Below are 21,587 nucleotides of genomic sequence, written 5' to 3' on the forward strand. Positions count from 1 at the left end.
AAAATAAGTGATAGCAAGCAGGCTTCCTTGATGGTTATGTTTAGCTGCTCATTGCATGTCATCTTTCTCCCCCGGACCATGATGAGCACAGCTAAGGCATATGACAAACAAGTTGATAGAACATACAGGCTAAGAACACTCTCCCATTAGTATGACTTATATTACTTTTTATCTTTATGTCTAGTAGAAAATTGACCCAAACTCGCCTTTTCCATTGTGTGTATACACTGGAAAGGAATTTTCAAAGCTTTGGTTCAGACAGACACTTACAAATTCTAAGAATGAATTCTTCAGCTAGAAATACAGCTACAATAAAAGCCAAGTGCAGTGGTCTGTGTTAAAGAACCTCAACAAACCCTGGTTGTAAACATTGTTCTCTGTTACCCCGCTACTTTCAGAAGTGTCTCCAAACACCATCGCAGGTTTTTTAGCCTAAGTATTGAAGTAATTCAAGCACTTATAAATGTATCTGCTGGGACCAAATAAAATCCCTACTGCAACCCACATTGTACACCTTCTGGATGATGATGATGCTCCTTTGATTCTTTCTTTCTTTCTTTCTTTCTTTCTTTCTTTCTTTCTTTCTTTCTTTCTCTCTCTCTCTCTCTCCCTTCCTCTTTTCATTTCTTTCTTTTTCTTTCTCTCTCTCTCTCTCCCTCCCTCTCTCTCTCCCTCTCTCTCTCTCTCTCTCTCTCTCCCTTCCTCTTTCCCTTCCTTCCTTCCTTCCTTCCTTCCTTCCTTCCTTCCTTCCTTCCTTCCTTCCTTTCTCTCTCTTTCTTTCTTTCCTTCCTTCCTCCTTTCTTTCTTTCTCTCTTTCCCTCCCTCCTTCTCTCTCTCTCTCTCTCTCTCTCTCTCTCTCTCTCTCTCTCTTTCTTTCTTTCTCCACCTGTGTTCTAGATCTTGCCTTCAGAAAGGAGAAAATATACTCCTGAGCTGTTCAGAATCAAAAGCGATATCTCCGTTACAGAGACATATTGGTTATCCCTAGGATTGCACCAAAGGGTTATACAGGGAAACGTAGCCTCAGAACTAGTGAACTTTCTATGTATGTGCTTAAGACACCAGGACAAGGAGTGATTTTAATTGCATACAAACAGCCCTTCCTTCTCCAGCCTCTTTCTTTCTACACGTGCAAACATTCTCAGGAAATCATGGTTATTAAGCAACACAAAATCTGGGGATTTTCTACTGCCAATAGACTAGATCCATGCTGTGCCCACTTGATTGAGTCCACTAAGGTCTAATTTCAGCAGGTCTGTTTTCTCTTTTCTCTGTGATCCTTTCCAAGGACAGCAGTGTGACAGGGGCCTGTGTGAAGGACCCTGGAATCTTTCTCACTGTTTTTGTCTTGCAGGCAACGCAGGAACAGAACCCATCTTTTCTTACAACCATAGAAGAAGCAAACTCTGATCAGTTTTGCCAAAGGGGACAGAAACAATGGAGTACAAATTACTCCATTGTCACCCACAGATCCTGTGTCACAGAAACACAGCTTTAGATTTCAAGGCAAGAATAAAAACAAACACCTCTTGAAAGCTCATACATTTGTTCCAGATACTGTGTAAGATATCAGGTAACATAACCCCCTAAAAACTTAGTTAAAACTTAGAAATCAAACATCTTCATATTGTACCCCAGAAAATCCTGTGCTCGGGTTCTGACTGGCCCAGGGAGCACAGGTTGAATAGTACCCCTCATACCCCTCCACAGGGTAGCTTTGAGTCAAGTACCACAGCCCTGCAGAGAGGTTTTTGGCGATGACTTCCAGCACTGATTAGCTCCCTCCAATAGCTGCTCTCCTGCTCTACAAAAGATGTGCAATCTTTGCAGACATAATTTAAATGCCAATTTTCAGGTTTCCTCTTCCAAGTTATGGCACTTAGAACATCAATATTTTAAGCAGTTCAAGTATTTTTTTTAACTTCTAAATGAGTCATTCACTCTCTTAGCAGAGAAGAGGTAAAATAAAATGTCAATGACAAACGAAAAAAAAAAAAAAAGAAAGAAACAGGAACGAAGGCTTCAAAGACAAGCACAGAGCTGCGGATCCACTGGTAATCACCCACGGAGAGCGGAGTACAATGCTGGTCAGGACGATGGCAATTCAGAGTCTCTGTAGGAACTCAAAGGCTGCTGGAGAAGGTGGCACCGTCCTCCCTCTGTCACACTTATTGCAGCACTTAGGGTGCAATTTCTTCACGCCTCTCACCCAGATTTAAAGGAATCAGGTGTGACATTCAGGAATTTACATGCATCTATTAAATAATTTCAGATACAATGCAAAAAGAAGAAAAACTCGCAAAAGGCATTTCAGTATCGCTGTGCTCACTGCTCTACCAGCAAGAGACCCGGAGCCAGGGCAGACTTGCCCGGGAGCCACAGGTGGGATGCCAAACCTTCCACTGGTTCTTTACCAAAGAGGCTCTGTGACTTTTGCTAGTGGCACCTCAGAAGTCACGGGGGCCCAAAGTAAATGACGCAGGGCCCACATTCCATCTTTCTGTAATGGGATCAGCAAGAGTACTTAAGCATAGGAACCACCCGGAAACCATGGGAACACAGATAGCACTCAGAGAGAATAGAGGTATTTTATCACAGCCAAATGTGAGCGACCATGGTCCAGGCACACAGATTCTGGTAACTCCAAATGCCATGTTCCAATGTCATAACATGTTTACAATAATTTTATACTAAAAAAAGAAACTCGTAAATAAGGAGGGTTTTTTTAATGCACTGGTGGACACATCAGGCTGTTAAAGAGGAAGGCAGAGGAATCTCTGATCTGTCTGGAGACGTCCTTGGCCTTGGCAGTGCTGGAAGTCAGTAGTCTGGACGTTTCAAAATTATTTTACTTCACAGTCACAAGTATTTAGGTCACACACAAAGATGGCCAATGAAAGGCTACTTAGGTGGGGTCGCAGCCTGAGAAAACTTGGCTGTGGGCCAGTAACATCCTCGCCACAGTCACTGAATTGGGCAATTAGCATTAGAGAACCTTCAATGCGGACCTCTGTCTTTGCTCAGATATTTAGTTTACCCTGTTTTCTGTATCTCTTCACTCCTCCCTCCTTCCTTCCCTCCCTTACTCGCACGAGCCTTTTTATTAGATATTATGACAATATACCAATAATGTAAGCAAAAAATGTGGACCATCTCACAGATGCTCATGTCCTCCTTGTGCCATGTTAATCTCCTCTCTTTCAGATGGAGAATATATGTTGCCCAAGAGAGCACCCACTTGGACTTCTCCCTAACGCTGCTTATCTTCTATTCCCAGAGATTCTCCGGTAAGTCCAAGTTAGAACCTAGAACACCAGGCAGCCACTTCCAGCTGCCCGTGTCTTGATAAGCACTCTACTTCATTCCTCAGGTTTCAAGTGCTCAGATTGATATCTCTTCCCATCAATGTAACCAGGAGATACCCTAATCATCAAGCCCACACAGAAACACAAGCATGGGGACCTCTCAGTACAAATGATTACTAAACTGTGTTCCACCTGGGTCCAGCAAAATTTCCATTTTCTTTTATGAAAGATGATCACAATATCTGATAAGACTCCAGCCCTAGCCGCTCAAAGAATGAATATAAGTGTTCTATGATGATATTCCAGGAAGTGTTCAGAACACGCACTGTACATAGAAATGTGCAGATCACTCTCAGGTACAGCGTGGTTAAACTCTTCCATTGTGTTTTGCTAGTGCATAATGTTCATAATGGATTTCACTCTGACATCCTCATACACGCATATAACGTATTTTAGTCGTTCTTTTTCAGTGCCATTACCCTCTCATTTACTTGTCCCGCCAGCTGATCCCCTTCCTTTCCCATAGTGCTCCATTCCTCTGTCTGTTTACTGACCTAATTAATACATTTCATTTCAGTTTCATTCTGAAGCATGGAGTGGAGCCTGTTTATGGGAACATGGATTCTTTAATCATGGCTAAGCCACTGAAGAGGATGTCTCCCTTGCTCATCAACGGTTAACTGGCTACAGACCTTCAGGGAGGTGTGAAGTAACACAGCCAACTCTAAATAAGAAAGTATGTAATAACCTATAACATCCTGAGGCTGACCTATACACACAGTTTCCAGGGTTTTCAAGGCTAACATCTGTGTGTTTGTTTCATTGTTCATTTAGCGCATTTTAATAAGTACGTAACAAGAAAGCTAAGGCAATATACATAACTATAACTTACTGTGCAGAGTGAGTATAACTCCACCCTGTGAGCTCATAATCCACAAACACAGAGTTAACAGTGTGGGTTTAGGCACATGTGATTTCTGTACTTGAATTAGTCAAACAGCTGCAGCTATAGGGGATCAGGCGAACCTCAGGCACAGCTCCAGCTCCAATGGACTTGTGTTAAACAGTGGTTCTGTAGAACCACTCTCCTAGTTTTGGAAGTCAACTGAAAACCTCATAGACCAGCGCCGACTCTCTGGTTCCATAAGATCCATGGCCCAGAGAAAGCCCCTAGCCTCTTCCCAAACCATCTATACAGGGTTGTAACGAAGTCGCGCGAGACAAATGGGATGGCACAAGGAGCTCGAAAGAAAATGAACCATGAAGTGCAAATGTCTAACCATTTAACTAAGCACAGCTTTCCTGTGAACGAATACCAATAATCCCAATTTCATCTAAATGAATTCTCAACTAGCTGAACAGGCATGAGAATTCAGAAGTCAAGAGCTGCACACATAAGAATACGGGGAAGAGGAGGGCGGGCGGGACGCAGGGAAGGATCAGTTTGCCAGTATCGTGGAGGGTCTTCTGAGAGACATGGAAAATGAGCACTCTCATGGCAATCACTCAAAATCAATACTGGGCCAACATTATTCTTCTACATTATAAAACACAGAATTCTACAGTCAAAACAAAAGAAGAAAGACTGGAGAAATGGCAAACAGGTTAAGAGGATCGGCAGTTCTTCCGGGACCCAGGTTCAATTCCCACCACCCACAAGGCAGTTCACAACCATCTGTAACTCCAGGCCCAGTGAAGACAATGTCCTCTTCTGGCTTTCATGACGACTACATGCATTTGATGTATAGACATATGTGCAGGCAAAACACCCAAGCACATAAAAGAAAACAATAACAGGTGATTTAGAAAAACAAAGAATAACTATCGTCTCTTAGTAAAATATGTCTGCTATCAGAGTGGAGGCCACGGGACACAGGTCCTGTGTCCACAGATGGACATTCATTTGTATACCACTTCTACACCATCCAGACAGTCCTTTCTTCTCTTCACGACATCTGTCTAAACTCTTACCAGTAAGACTCAGTTCCGTTTCTACGTAAATCATGCGCTACCACTAATTCAAGCCAGGAGCTCAGCTACTCCTCCACTCGTAGTCCTGTGGAAAATCCTAATGTATAGATGCACTAGCACTTCAAATGGAGAGGTAGCTAACCCCTTCAGATTGTGGCTAAGGGCTCTAGGCCTGACTTGCAGCTCCACAATGGCCACTGTGCGTCCATGGGCTTCCGGGGACTGATTCCCTTATCTTCTCGATTTGCCCTGTGCAGACTCATGCCCCTAATATCCTGCCTATCTGCTCAATGAGTCAAGGGCACGAGTCCAAAGGCTGCCAGGTTTTTCTTTATACTACAAGTTCAGAAGTCAGAAGAAGTATTTTCAGCACCAAAGAAACTAGACTAGCTTAAGCATTTTCAGAAAATTAATTAACAGATAACGTGATTTCAACAGGCATTTCTGAGAAAAAAAAAAACAATTATGGGAATGATTCTTCAAAGTCTAAAATTTAAAAAAAATCATCTTTAGGATCACAAATTATAGACTCAATGTCGTTTATTTATGGCTAGAAACCAATTATGAGTGAGTACATCCCATGTTCATCTTTTTGGGTCTGGGACACCTCACTCAGAGGAAGGGGAAAGAAATGGGAGGCTGGGAGGAGGCGGAAATTTTTTTTATTTTTCAATAAAAAGCTAATTGCCATAGCTGGAAGAATCCAGTGTAAAAAAAAAATCATCGTGTGCCTCTTTCACTGGGGTCTTTCCAGCATTCGTTAAACAGTGGTTTAGTATCATGGAGAAGCATCAACTTAGAACACAGCTGGTTGTGTCGCCAATCTTACATAACCATTGTTAGTGACAAAGGTCACCCTAATGGCAGTGTGATTGCAGCAAGAAGACTAAGGGTGTCTGATGGCCAAGAACACAGAAGCAAGCACCCACGGCATCCTTTATGCACCTTCCAGTATTCTCACTGAGACATTAATGTGACAATGGTCCCTGGATAAATCATAGGCCTCCATTAAACCAGACTCATGCCTAACAACATGTTCTACTTCTGAGACTTGCTAAATAAATCGAACTGGAACCAAACTAAAAAGAGTTAATGGACTCAAGACAGAATTGAGCTCAATTAACTGCTAAATTACTGGGTAGTGAGTTCAGGTAAGATTCACTAATGGAAATGCTTTGTAGAAGAAGGCATTTCTGTTGGAGCTTGTCATCTAAAAGACTGCAGTAAAAGAACAGAGAATAGCCAGGGCATTGCAGGCTGAAAGAACAGTCAGCATCTGTTTTTATTATGTATATAAACTCTTGACATAAGCTCCTTTCTCTTCCTAGGAGCTTTATGAGCTAGATACTATTATCAGCCCTATTTTAGAATAGAAAACATTGAGGTAGAAGGATTAAGCAGCTTGCTCATAACATAAGGATGACCTTACTTTCTCTGCATAAGCAATTTTACAGAATTATAACCTGGCACAGCTTTCTGAAAAGCGAAGATACATAGGTATAGATTATATTACCGACATATACCATATTCACTTTATAAACAACAGAATCCACCATGATCAGCTTAAGCAAAGAGATTGTGAGAGTGTATGCACATGAATGTGTGTATTTGTGTATTTGAAAATTTGCTTGGTATTTCCAAGAATGAGATTTAAATACTACACTTCTAAGAACAACATGACTTGCCTCTTTGGAGGGATTTTTAAAAATGCTGTCCTGTGCTAAGTATTATGCATATTAATGACACCTGTTCCAGCTAGACACTGCATCTTTTCCTACACCTAGATTTAAATGTTAACTGTGTTCAATTCCCCCCTCCATGCTGCTGTTCTTCATTCAACCACTCTTGGACATGCCACAGTGCCTCATTATTGTACCCACTTAAACAGGTCAAAGAGGAACGTTGTCACCTTCTTAATTATGTGTATACTGTAGGAGCAGAGGCATGTGCACAGTGCACACAGGGTCCAGATGAGGATTCCAGATGCCCTGAAAGTGGACGGGTATGAGCTGACAAGAAGGGTACTGGGAACTTGGGACCACTGGAAGAACAATATGCACTCTTAACTGCTATGCAATGTCCATCGCCTCAAAAGCTTTTTAAGTATTTGTTTGTAGTTAACCCAAATATATCATTTCAGGTGCACATTTTCTTGCCTAGATCCAAATTCCTTTTCCTTTCAATTTTATGTATATGTGTTTGTCTATATCTAGGTTTGCACGCATCAGTGCTGCAGTGCCCCTGGAGGCCAGAAGAGGGCATCAGATGCTGGAGATGGAGTTACATGGGACCTGGAAACCAGGTTTTGGTTGTCTGCAGGAGCAGTATGCATTCTTAATCGCCAAGCCATCTCCCCAGGCTCCTAAATTCTCTTCTAACATCCTTTTACCTCTGCTTGAAGAAGTTTCTATTCCAAATGGTATTCAGTAAGAAGTTTGATTTCTGTTCCTTCAAATAAAGGTGGTGTGTTTCCCCACTCCATATGCTTTTCTGTTCTTTCGCTTTGTTCGGTTTGCTTTGATTATGGCTGTGAAAGTCTCTTGATTCAAATTAGCTATGTAGCAGGGGACACCCCTGAACTCCATGCGTTCCTGCCTCAACTTACCCATGATGGGATCACAGGCATGCCCTGCAACGCTCGCCCTTTCTCTGCCTACCTTTAAGACTTGCCTTCACTTGTCTACAGCAATTGGATAGAGGGTTTGCTGGGATTTCTTCGGCTTAGGTTTCTCTTAATGTTTTTTTATTTTGTGGATTTATAGTTTCCGCTGTTCTTGAACAATGCTTTTGTTGTTGGCTTGCTTTTTCAAAGACCCGGAAAGACCAGCTGCACCTGCCTTAGATAACAACTTCATGCATTCCTTGAGCAAGTCTGTGTTTTGTTTGCAAGCTTCATTTTCCATAGTTTCTTTCGCTATGTATATATATATATATATATATATATATATATAGTCAATATTCTTTTATTTCCTGCAATATGTTATGTTTAAAGAGTCAGATGTTTCCAAAACCCAACATTAAGCTGGGTATCTCTGGCCTCTCCTTGGACCCATGTTCTCGGGAGGCCTCTTCTTTTTGCTTCATATAGACACATGTGCTCTAAGCATCGTTTGGCTCTGGCCTTCTAGATAGACATGTGCCTTTCTACTCTGGCAGAGAAGACACTCTGCAACAACTTCATCTCCTCTTTCAATCTCCCCCTCAAAGCAGCTGACCGGACCTCTCCAAGTCCCATTCTCTGCTTAACATGGAGACATCGCATGCCCTGGTGAGTAATGTCCCCCTGCTTTGTGGCCCTAGCGCTACCTCCAGTCACAGGGAGGTAACAAAACAGCTCCTTTGGGTTTATTCTTCTCCTGAGGGTCACCGCCTCCTGCACGATAGGTGGAAAATAGGATTCCTGTGTTTGTTTGTCTAACTGTTTTTGTCGGGAAGTCAATTCCCAACGGTAACTAACCCTTCTGGGTCTGAAGATCAATTCCTGCAAGGGTTAAGTCGGATAATTTTGTGAGGCACTTAATAAACCATAACAGCAGGCAAATGTCAGTCCAAGGAAGCATATTTAGACAGAGAGAAATACACGCTTCGCAATATAAATATGCCTGCAGCTACTGCAAGGACAAGCAAACTGGACCATGATCTCCAGGCAAGCTCAAAATTCTGGGAAGGTTACTTTGCCCCTACTCGAAATCCTGAAATTACTCAAAGCACACCATTTCTTTAAGAAACATTCTTTTTTTCTAATGAACTGACCCTATAAAAATGCAAATATCTCTCGGAGAGGATCACGTTTTCTGTCCCCCTCATCTAATGAGTGAGACCTGGTCACCTGCAGGAACCTGGGGAACCTGGAGGCTCCATAGCATCACGGGAGATGGGGCTTGGGAATGGGTGTGACAAAGGAGTAAATCTGAAGGAGAAAGACCCTAGCAAGAGGGACGGGGGACGGACAGAATTACCAACTCATCCTGTGCGCAGGGCAGGCCCTGCGGGAGAGGATTTGTGCTTTGGTTATATTTCCCCTGGGCACTATCTGTAATTACTATCACAGCTCATTGATTTTCAATTCTTTCTATTAATACATTTATTGGCCATTCTGACATTATTAAATTCAGACCAACTCTGCATCTTTAGTAGATGATATCTCTTCCCTAAAATCATGAATTCTATGAATGTAGATCCCCCCCCCCCGGCGTCTCAGATTAACAAGATCACAGCTTCCGTGTGTGCCCTGCTTTGATGCTATGCTACTAACACACCAATATTGCATGACAGATCAAACCATCTCCGCTGCGGGTTATCAGAGGATATGAAATGATAAGCAAATTCATACCTCTAAGATAATTCTCCCAATTTACCAGCAATGCCAGCCCCTGTGCCACAGTGGGAGGGGAAATAATGAGGCCCTGTTAAAGGGCAACAAGAGTGGCGTTTTTAATAAACGCCTCCTTCTCACATCTGACAAAGTCATTAAAGTAACCATATCTAACTAAGCTGCCCCACACGGACATACACTAAAGATGTAATGTAAAATTAAACAAAGACATTAACCAAGGGGGGAAAAGTGAGCCTTGTTGTTGTTGTTTTGTTCTGTACTGCTGCTGAATCGCAATGTAACGGCCTGCCTTAAATAAGCGTTCCCATAGCTCGTCTCCAGGCTGAGCTATAGGACTCGTGGCTGTCCATATTTCTTTAGGAAGTATAAGAGTTGATATCTCTTTCAGAACAGCGCCGATCTCCACAGCCTCTGCTTTGTGCAGCACCGCACACAGGCACGCCTACACCAGTGTCTGAATGAATCACTGTCTCTCGAGCCCTGCTTATTCATGAGCTCCGGGGCTGCGATGATGGGGAGTAATGAGTACCATAAAGCAAGAGGTCTCCTGCATTACAGCTGCTGCACCGTGCTCATTGTATAGAGAAACTCCTGCAGCCCTGGGCTATGAGTGTCCTGTAGAACCTTCTGTAAAAGTTCCTGCAAGCTGTCACAGAGGAGATCATCAAGACCCCGTTGTCCTCTTTTCTCCGTGTGTCTAGATCTCATGCGTTTCGACTACTCATGCTCAAAATACCTCGGCCCTGAGCAACGCTGGGGCTGCAGAGGCCTGTCATCCGGGCTACTCTGAAGCCGGAAAGTTCAAGACCTACCTGAGTTCATGTGAGTTTGGACCACTTAGCATGACCTTGGAAATAAAAAGAAAATAAAAAAGCAAAAAAAGGATTGAGGATATAGCTAGCTTGGAGGGCCGTTGCTTAAAAAAAATAATGTCAAAAGTAGGAAGGAGGCAGGCAATTTGAGATTTACCTTAAATTCATGTGTTGAATTAAAGAGTAACTTAGATGTTGAGGTCTCTGCTGAAAACAGACAAAACCTCAGGAAAAGTACAGCAGCTGCACTGGAAGCATCGGGACTTTTCTTCACAGGGAGGGTGTTTATTAAGCGCCCATTAGAGGCAGGCAGGAGGGCGGTCGGGCAGGTGGGCGATGGTGATGCTGGCTGGTGGACCACTTCCCAGTGGAGGGAGCGATGCTGAGGGAGGCTGAACATGATGGACGGGACTGGCCCCTGGTGGACTCGGCATCGGGACTCACACAGGACTCGCTTTAATGTCTGTCTTTGGCTTCCACACACAAGTAGATTCGTTTGGAGCACGGCAGTTAAATCTCCCACCAGAAATGTTTCCCCTTACCCCTTGACCTTCTCAGATCATAGGATATCAGAGGAAGCCTGGGAAGCGGGATCTCCCCCCCGCAGCACCCCTACTACACAGATGAGGACAGACAAGTCCAGAGATGAGAAGGAACCGCTTAAAGTCACTCAGGCTGGTAAACTGCGGGGCCAGGAATAAAGTCACATTTTATGTCTTTGAGGCAGTCCCTTTCTCTGCACTCAGCCTCCCCTCTAGCGTGGTAGTTCTAGAACTTTCTTCCTGCTGTCCTCCTTTGCTTAATAACACGTTAGAACATCCAAAGGCTGAGAGCTTCCCTAATGCTCTCCTAACAGCGGGGTGTGCACACCAAGGTCACGGACGGGCAAAGTCATTCCCGCATTCCTGGCTGTACCCCTGAAGTGCATCAGAAGAGCACACTCCCTTGCCACAGACCCCTCAGCAGCATGTCCTGTCTCAGGGCAAGCTTGAGGGAAGCTGACGTCACAGGACAATGGTCTGATCGTCAACATCACTGAAAGGATGAGCCTGGGAACTCAGAACAGAGGGAGCTGGTGCCTATAGGTGGCTGTTCCTATTCAGTTCACACAGCTACAAGACAAAGACCTCAGCTACTTTATGAGAATATGAGTGTCCAATATTTGTAATAGCATGTTAATGTTCACTTAACCATATGAAGTAGACAAAGAAGGCTAGCAAACCGTTGACTGGCGATAGATACATGACATGCTGGCTAAAATAGGTAGGCAGTAGATAAATCACATATTAATTGAGCACATGTCATGCACTGGGAAACAATAAGAGATATGAAAAGGAAAGAGAAGAAATAGCCCCTGCCCTCTAGGAGCTTTCATTCTGACCTAAAAACACATTCAAAAACTACACATATAATTCTTTAAGTGAATGGCAGACAGAACTTCCCAGGGGAAATAGTTAACCATAGTCAATTTTGTTATTTGATATTCTGAGGTCTGAAAAGGAGAAGAAGAGAGAAAAAAAGCATTTTGAATGTCAAACACCCATGAAACCTGCTTTTCTGTGAAGGAAGATGCAAAGACATGAAGGTGAGTCAGATGATGATCTCAGGGCTTTTTCAGCCAGGTACCAGGCCTGCCAATCACGCTCTGTCTCCCACAGCCCAGTTATCCACCACATCTTCCTTTGGGCCCTTGAAGTGTGCTCACCGAGTCCCAGGAGGGACGGGAAACAGGCAGGGACCAGCGAATAGCAGGAGAACACCTGAGGGACTGTTTACAACAACAAAAGAGAAATAAGATAGCCAGCCACGGTACATGAAGCAGAATGTGAATGTTGAGTCTCTAACATGTTGCCTAGAGAAAAACAAAATGAAACAAAATCTATTTTCTTCCTTAAAAGACTTAAAACCGATATGTGCATCTTTTTTAAATCATTTTTTTTAAAAAAATTTCATTTTACATTCCAACCAGAGCTCTCCCTCCTACCCCTCCTCCTGCCTACCTCTTCTACCCCCTCACCTATTCCCCACCCATTCCTCCCAAAGAGTAAGGGAGTCAACAAAGCCGGCCCATTAAGTTGAGGCACGACCAAGCCTGCTGCATTAAGACTGAGCACAGCATCCCAACATAGGGGATGAGCTCTGGCAAGCTAGTTCATGCACCAAGGATAGATCCTGGTCTTACTTGCAGAGTCCCTCAGCTAGACCATGTTACACACGCAGAGAACCTAGTTGGGTCCTTTGGAGGCTCTACAGCTGCTGGTCTAGAGTTCCTGAGCTCCCATGAGCTTGGTCCAACTGACCTTCCTCTGTAATCCAATTGGTGACTACTTCAACTATCATCATAAAGTCTTTATCTATGAAAAGATGGAGCCAGATGCAGAGATCCACAGCCAAGCACCAGACTGAGCTCTGGGAATCCAGTTGAAGAGAGGGACAAAGGAATATATGAACAAGGGAGGCCAAAATCATGAACAGGAAATTAAAAATTCGATGAAGGTACCAACTTTAGGCTTCCTTATCCATTGCTACCATATAGAAGAGTTTCCTCAGTGTTTGTTCTCAGTAAGTAATAAATGTTAAAATGTTGACATTTTCAAGACCCCATAACCATATGGGCAAGAAGTCATTCACTTAAATTTCTCTAGCATGTTTATATTGTATGATTAAAAGTCAACTGACTTTTAATCAAGAAAATTTAGGAAATCTTCAAAATTCTAACTTTCTTTCTCTAAATATATATCTGTGATGTGGATGTCCTTCTGTATACATTTTGCTTTTATGATTAGTGAATAAAGCTGTTTTGGCCAATGGTTTGGCAGAGTAAGTCAGGTGGGAAATCTGAACAGAAATATATAAGGAGAATAAGTGGAGTCAAAGAGACATCATCTAGCTGCCAAAGGAGACAGACGCTGAAACCTTACCAGTAGGTCACAGTCTCATGATAATACACAGATTGATAGAAAATGGGTTAATTTAAGATGTAAGAACTAGCTAGCAATATGCCTAAGTTATTGGCCAAATAATGCTGTAATTAATATAGTTTCTGTATGAGTATTTGGGTCTGGGCAGCTGGGAACGAAAGAGCAGTCTCTGTTTACATATCTGGGATTCAGAAATCATACAGTATACATACAATTCCCCTCATGATAGCTGGTGAAAAATACAGTAACGTGTTCAAAAATGAAAATCACTAAAATTTTACATTTTATTTCTTTTTTTTTGTTTGTTTGCTTGTTTGGTTTTGATACAAGATTTCTCTGTGTAGTCTAGATTGGAACTCACTCCGTAGACCAGGGTGACTGCCCTTGAATTCACTGAGAACTACCTGCCTCTGCCTCCTCAGTGCTGGGATTAAAGGCACGATCCACCACCGCCCAGCTGATTTAATCTATTTCTGAGGAGATTTAAAGTACTACAAAGTATTGTATTGCAGTCAAAATCATGTCACTAAACACTATTGGCCGTTTCTCTTGAGACTTTCTCCAGAAGAAGAAAAGAGGATTATGCCAGCCATATAGCCCAGAAATACATACAGGGCTAAAGAAAAGTGATGTTTCTTTCCTTCCACCTTGTGCAGTCTAAATTAGTGTTAGGGGAGCAACATCAGCTCCACTCACAAAGAAGAAAATTGATTTTAAAGGAACCCACAAGTTCTTTTCTGCCCATATTTAAGGGCAAACAGAATTTTCTATAAATCATGTGACGTGCAATTGCTCCTCACTATAAACTCTGTGGATACAGGCCTTCATTTCCTGAAAACCCCGACTCTTTCACACAAAGCTTACCTTGAAAGTGAAAAATGACCAAAAAGTAGATTGAAGTCCCTGGATATTGTTATAGATTATTGGGCTGGTGACAATGACCCCCGGTCCACACCATGGCTTATGAGTTTCTCTAGGTTTTTGCTTTCTCTTACATGTGCGCTTTTAATAGATTTATTGCTGTTCATGTTGAAGAAAGTTTGGTGAGATAAAAGAGACGCCGGGAAATACAGACTGCCATTTTCCCTTTTCTCCCCTATCGGCAAGAAAAGACTCTTGCCTATGTTATGATACGGAGGGATCACACAGAGATTAATTTCACTAGACTCGTGACAAGAGTTAAGATTTTATGAAATGAATTCAGACGGCAGACTGCTAAAGAAACAGGCAACACCTGCCTGCTGTTAGGTTAGTTAATCAAGGTTAGAGCACACTGCGCGTGTTGGCCGTTCAGGAAGGTTGGCCTATTGAGCCTGAGTGGTAGCACAGACGAGCACATGAATGCTTGTCTACGAGCACTGGCGACTGTGTCTGCTTTTCCTCTAACGATGCTCTATTCTCTCAGCATCGAGAAGTCCTTATTCCAGCATAGAGACCGGGGGTTGTAAGTATTGGACATTCTCTACACATTTCCTTTCAGACTTAAAAAAATCAATGCCAGATATGAAGATGAAGTGCCACCCTCTGCCGGAATAGAGACCTGTTTCAAACACAGGCTTGCGCTGAGAAGGAGAAATAACGCTATGATGCCACAGACGGCCAGGAAATGCAAAGGAATGTGGAAGTAACTGAAAAGAACTCAGGGGCTACTACAGGCCCATAGCCTCGGCAGCCATTACAAAGACAATAAACATGAAGTCATTAAGACCCATGGGGATCCCAGATGGACTTACTCACACTGATTTCTATCCTATATTTCTGGGATGCTAATTCACATTCAAAATTTCTTTGGATCCCTCAATTACAAAATTACTGATGTTTAGTATTGATTTCTTATATTAGGACAGACTTTACTAAGGCAGAATATGGACTGATTTTTGTTCTTTGGTTAGCTTTTCGTGCTGCTTAAGTGGTATCAATGTTATAAGGTATGTAGCTAGTGTGTACACAGGGAAACAGTGATTTCTTCTTTAAATACCATGGTCGGACACCACTGTAATCATTATACTGGATTTGTGTTTTGATGTGTGCAGCTTTAAATGTTATCAGTAATAGCCTATGTACCCTCCCACAAAATCTGTGTTCTTAGACACTCTGTTATTGTATCCATACATTCGTTCATGAGTTTAGCTATAATTTGTTAAATCATGTTCCTTTTGCTTTTGGGTACTTTTCACAATAACTATCCCAATTTTACCAACCATCTCCTAGAACTAGTAAAATTATAACAATGGGGTGGAGAGCTAGATACAAATACAAAAAAATCCGTTTAACCAATTATAATGTTCCCGTGCCTGTTCTCAGTAATATCCTAACTTAGAATTTCACATGGAGGAATTCTATTCCCATCTCATTTAAAATATTTTCTCCTTACTTTGGTCTCAGTAGCTTTCCAGCAGCAATTTTAACTCAGCCATAGGTGTCTCCTAAGGTCAGCAAGAAGTCCTAGTTTCATAACATGTCCCCTCCAAAGAGGAGGCTGACGTCTAAGGTTGCACGAGGGTGAGAATCAATTCCTTAGGCGAGGGACAGAGAGAGAACGCTGCTCTGGAAGTGAATGGCCCAGGCATGGGGAGGAGAGGGGCATCTATGGAGATCTCTGCTTACCCCTTGTTCAGATTCCAACAGCTCTGTTTTGACTCTGACGGCCGGCATCCCATCAAGCATTAGCATTCTGTTCTCAAGGGGGTGGAGATTCTGTGAAGAGAAGAGAGAGGAAGATTCAGTTCTGAAGAACCAGAAGAGGACTCTCGCAGGTAGTCTGTCTTCACTGCCATGCCTTCGGTACTGCTGACCTAATTCTGTAAGAATGAAACATAATTAAATGTGAATATCAGCATAACCAATTATCCCCCTACGTGAACTTCCATTTGAAATAATGACCAGGACATTGACTGAATCAATGTGACCCTCTGACCTCCGGGTTGGAGGTCAGGCTGTAATAAACTGCAGTGTGGAAACATTACATTAATTTATATGGGGCTGGAAAATTTACAGCTCCTTCTCAATAGTGGGAGGAAATACAAGGCAAGCTTCTTTCTCTCTCCCTTAGTTCTGTAGGCTGCATTGCATACAGGCACCCATAAATGAAAAATGCAGATAAAAATAATCTTTATACTCTTGAAGTCTGAATAATCTAAAGACAAAGTAATACAATCCTAGACTTGCTTAATTTTTATACCATGCCAGTTCTGAGAAAATGAAAATCTCTACATATCGACTACCAAAGAACTATTTTTAAACAGCCAAGTCTTAATTTAAAAGTGAATAGCTAAGAGTCACCAATAGGAAAGATTTTCTTATCATTCTCATAGATGTTTTGCACAGTTTACTGCCTCTGAAAGGAAAGTCACACTGAAACGGTGGCTCCACAGATTCTTGAGTGTTGATGAGGAGATGAAATCAAGTTTATATTTTACGAATTCTCTCTGCTCTAGGCATACTCTGAATCAGCCATCTACAAAGGCAATCCTATAGTCACACGCGCAGGGCCCAGATAAGATGTATTATAAAATACATTTCGAATCTGCCAACTTCAACTTGACACACTGGCTAAACCCAGAAGCCGAAGTGACTGAACCTGTGGCTTCAGAGTAGTCATTGTGCTCAATGGCCTTACAGAGGTGGCAGGACACTAAAGAGATCTTACAAAGTGGGCATCCATATATGTACGGGTGTGCGGGTAATAAAAGCATTATAGATGTACATGTATAAATGTAGATTATACAAATATGAAAACATACTCTCACATGTATGTATAACTTGTTTCTTTTGGGTGAATATTATAAATTAGTGGAAAATGTACCACAAATTTTTTTAGTTGGCTATTACGTCAAAATTTCTGTGTGTGTGTATGTATATGTATATATATATATGTGTGTGTGTGTGTGTGTGTGTGTGTGTGTGTGTGTGTGTATTCCTAAATATTTGTCCAAGTGGTGACAAAGGTTAGTATAATTGCCAGAGTTTGATATTAGTACTTTTCAGGCAGCCGATTTTCATGAAAACCGTTCAATAGAATCTCCAACAAATCCCTGTTGGCTATTTTATTAGCAACTGCCACAGCACGGTTCATGAAGCACTCCCGACTTCAGTTCTTGACTCTCTAGGAGAGCCTCGAAGAAGTAGAACTTAGAGGTCCTCTCTCATGCAAATCCATTCTCTGAGAATCAACAAGAAGAAAAAAAAAAACCATACACTAATTTTCCTTAGTCATAAGAAGCATTGAAAAGTTCACACCCCGTAGACTATTACAATTTCCTGTCCTACCTTCTCCTTGAAAATGAACAACATTGTCCTTATTGGTGTATTGGGGGGAGTACTTCTCATCCTGACAAGAGCAGCTACAATATTGCCAAGCCTTGCTGGTGAACTCAATTAACTTCTTCCAAATTTAAAATCTCTTCTCCAAGGCCTAAGATTGTTAATGCACAAGTGAGGCACCATTCTCAGACTTGTCACTTGTCCTCTGTTTGCTACAGTGGCTCTGGGGGAAGTCTTGCTGCAGCTAGGCGGCTCCCCACCACTCAGCCACCTTCTCCCGGGAGCTCTGGGAATCTCCCTTCACAAAGCCTCCCAAGGCTGCTGGGTTGGTAGACAGCGAGGGGTGAGCAGACACTGTTTCCTACCCTGGAGTAGGTCTTGCCCAGATGAGGAGGCGAGAGGAAGCCTGGGTCAGGACAGGAGAGGACAGGGAGCTGCAGGAAAGGGAGGTTTAATGAACTGTTAGAACCTAAAGGGGCTAATGTCCCTTCTAGTGCTCTGGACCAATTTACAGCTGGTATACCCTAACTACTGTTCCACTAGCTGGGATAAACTCACGAGTTTAAGAAACGCAAGCTAGCCAGAGTTTTGAAGTTAAAAGCTGGTGAGTTATGAAAACCTGACTGGGACCATGGTTCATTTAGCACATTTAAATCACTATATTTTCACAATGTTTTCCCATTGTTGATCTTGAAATTCCAAAAATATTCAAGTCAAAGTGTGCATTTTAGCTTCATGTAAGTGAAAAACTAGCCACGGTTTATTATTATTTTTTAATAAAGTTGTTTTCCTAGGCAACAGTTCCACCCTGCTTCCCAGGAGCATGCCCAGCCTCAGCCATAAGAGACACCCTGAGCCGCAAAGTGAACAGCTGGGGAACAATACCTCTGCAGCCAAGTCCTTTCCAAGGGTGCGGTAATTGATAATTAGGGCAGATATATCACAGCACACACACATGAAGCCTGTTGACCTCTGCACGCAGGATTCTAACCCCACTCAATAGATGGAGAAGCCCTGAGAGTCCCAGCGTCTTCGACTATCAGGGAGGCGCTGGGGGAGGTGATGCGGTACGTTGTGATCAGACAGCACAGGCAATATTTCCCTGCAAAAACACTCACAGATTTATTCAGTGCATAAGAAACATAAGGATGTCAGCTGACTGTAGATTTTAAATACGTAATAAGCTCTGGCAATTTGAAGTTGCTGTCAAACATGTCTTGCTATGATCGCACTGAAGACGTATTTGCTATGGATCCATAGTTCCATTGATTCCCAAGAGGTAAATAAAATTAAACCAACACCAATCTTGACGTTGTGGTGGCAAATTCCATTGTAATCAACACTGTGATATTATAAGTTCATCACAATTATACTTTATACTGTTCATATAGATATATATATACTCATACACAGTGTATACAACTTATTTCCTTTGAGTGAATTTTATCAATTAATGCAAAAAGTGCCTCAAAATTTGTTAGTTGACTCCTGTAGAAATCTGAGTGAACTCAATAAGAATGTGCCTTAGGTTATTTCTACATGCTAAGTACAACCGATGACATAGTACACCAATGTATAGTTATCGCGGCCAGAAGTCATGACTACAGAGGTGACTGGTCTAAACACCTCACAATACTCAGAATTGAGATGCAGCAGGAAGGACTGATCTTCAGCGACAGTGTTGCAGACACTCATGCAATGGAGGTAACTGGGTCATCTTCTCCAACCTGCAGCAGGGTGTCCTACCTCTTCCCATAATTTTGCTCAGCTAAAATATTAAAGATGCTTCTGCCTCCAGGGCTGTGACTCTTCTTATGTCACTACAGCATCCGTACCTGACAGGTGCTTTCATTGCTCATACACAAGATTCAAAATAGAAGTAACGGAGAAATGTGTGTTTGGGGTCATAACATATCTTCATATTGGACTTTAAAATATCTAACACTCAATAAGTTCTCAGCCAATAATTATTAAGCCAATAAAAGAAACCATAAATTAAAACCAAAAGATCAACTAATTCTGTTGCGACCCTTTAATAGAGTTCCTCATGGTGTGGTGATTCCCAAACATAAAATGAATTCATTGCTTCTTCATAACTGCAGCTTTTCTCCTGCGATGAATCATAACATAAACAGCTGATATGCGATGCCACAGGGGTTGCGACAAAAGGGTAGGAAAGCTGTATTATCTATCTGAGATGATAAATCCATTGCTCTCAGGTGGGAAAAGCATAGGGGAAATCCTGCAGCTATAGAATTCTATTTCTGAATAATAAATATAATTTAGTAACAACAAAAGGCTAGCAAGTATGTAGACAAAAAGAACCCTTATTAGTGATTGAGTATCTATTTTTACCTTATCCCCAACATCAACCTCTTATCAAGGCCAGCCTGGTCTACAAGAGTGAGTTCCAGGACAGGCTCCAAAGCTACTGAGAAACTCTGACTTGAAAAAAAAGTAGAGCTGACAGATGTGGACTGATAGCTTTGTTTTGACATATTTTCTCACTTTATTTTTGTTGTGGTTTATACAAACTGTATTTATTATCTGTGTAACTAAAAGAAATGTGTGAAAGTTTTGAATTTGATGTATAAAAAAGTTAAGCAGCTTTTTTAATTATTAAAGGAAAAACAAATGAAGAGATTAGAAATCCAATTTCCCAGCAGATTGACACTCAGGAAGTGTAGGAGAATCACTTCCATTCCTTAGGCAGAATGAGCAATGTCACAAACATTCCCTGGCAGGTACACACGTTACTATTAAAATTTAAGGAAGACAAGTCTAAAACCCCTGCAGGGGAAGATCCAGGCGTTTAACTGTCTGCATTACACTTACAACTGACACACTGATTCCGCTAGGCTGCTTCAAGTTGACTCTCCATGAATGATTTCAGTTATTATGGTGATGCAGAGGTAGGTACAGCGATGTCTAGTCTGGGCCTGACATAAGCTTTCCATGTACTAGAAGATTCTAGAGATACTTACACTAAAGTATTTACCATTCTGCCAGACAAGAAAGCAAGGGCCAAATATATTTCTCTCTGCTGCAGACTAGTCAACGACTGTATTTCAAATATTTCATTAGTATGAAAAAAATCAATCTTTGCCATTCTCTGGGGAAATATATATACACATTGATATATCATATATTTATATATGATTGACACCTGTCTGATTTTTTTAAATGACACTTTCTGATAGTGATTATAATTAGAGTCTTGGCTTTTGTACAAATGTTTTATTACCCTGGGTCTTTGATCATAAAGCCAATTTCTCAGATTATATATAGAAAACTCTATATGAGAAAATTGCTAGAGTTACTAGAAAAAAAATACATCCTCACCAATGATCATTTTGGAAGTACTAAAATATCCTATGGGACTTGTGGCATACGTGAAGCTTAGAAGTCTCTGCAGCTCCTAACAAAAACGAGGAGGGAATGAGGGGGAAATAAGATGAAAATTCAACTCCTCTTCTTCCATTTATCAGCACAAGGTCACATGGCCCTAGAATTACAATGTTGGGAGGGACGCAGAGCAGAGACATCTTTGGGATCCAGGGTCCTCTCCCTCTCCTACCTAGGCAGGAAAATCAGAATGTCATTGTTCAATTTGCAGGCATTACTCAGAAGATCCATAGAGACTAAGGCACAGAGGATTCCACACATTCGTACATTGAGATCAGCATGTTTTATGAGATAAATGTTCAGGTTTAAGAAAAAGAATTTTGTCAATGGTATTTAAGGGCAAAAAACCTGAACAGATACCTTACTCAAGATAACACATATAGCAAGTGAGCATGGAAAAAAAATGCTTGCCATCTCACATGGATAGAAAAACAAAATTAAAATAAAAAGAAACACTTAGGAGACTGGTCAAAATCTAAAGCCATCATACTGATAACTACCACCTCATGCACACAAGTAGCAGAGGTGTTTTGATTTATTACAGGTAGGAATGAGCACACTTTGAAGATAGTTT

General features: G+C 41.8%; 1 protein-coding gene across 2 annotated transcripts in view; it reads right to left on the minus strand.

The window, feature by feature from the left end:
* Klf12 (KLF transcription factor 12) overlaps positions 1 to 21,587 on the minus strand; it is a 377,546-nt gene that overhangs the window by 207,062 nt on the left and 148,897 nt on the right. For both annotated transcript variants that reach the window (XM_075949284.1, XM_075949282.1), the window contains exon 3: positions 15,953 to 16,042. In XM_075949284.1, coding sequence (XP_075805399.1) covers positions 15,953 to 16,018 — 66 coding nt within the window. In that variant the 5' untranslated portion in view covers positions 16,019 to 16,042. The remainder of the gene's footprint in view (positions 1 to 15,952; positions 16,043 to 21,587) is intronic.

The sequence above is a fragment of the Microtus pennsylvanicus genome, chromosome 15 (assembly GCF_037038515.1).
Source record: "Microtus pennsylvanicus isolate mMicPen1 chromosome 15, mMicPen1.hap1, whole genome shotgun sequence".
Lineage (NCBI taxonomy): Eukaryota > Metazoa > Chordata > Mammalia > Rodentia > Cricetidae > Microtus > Microtus pennsylvanicus.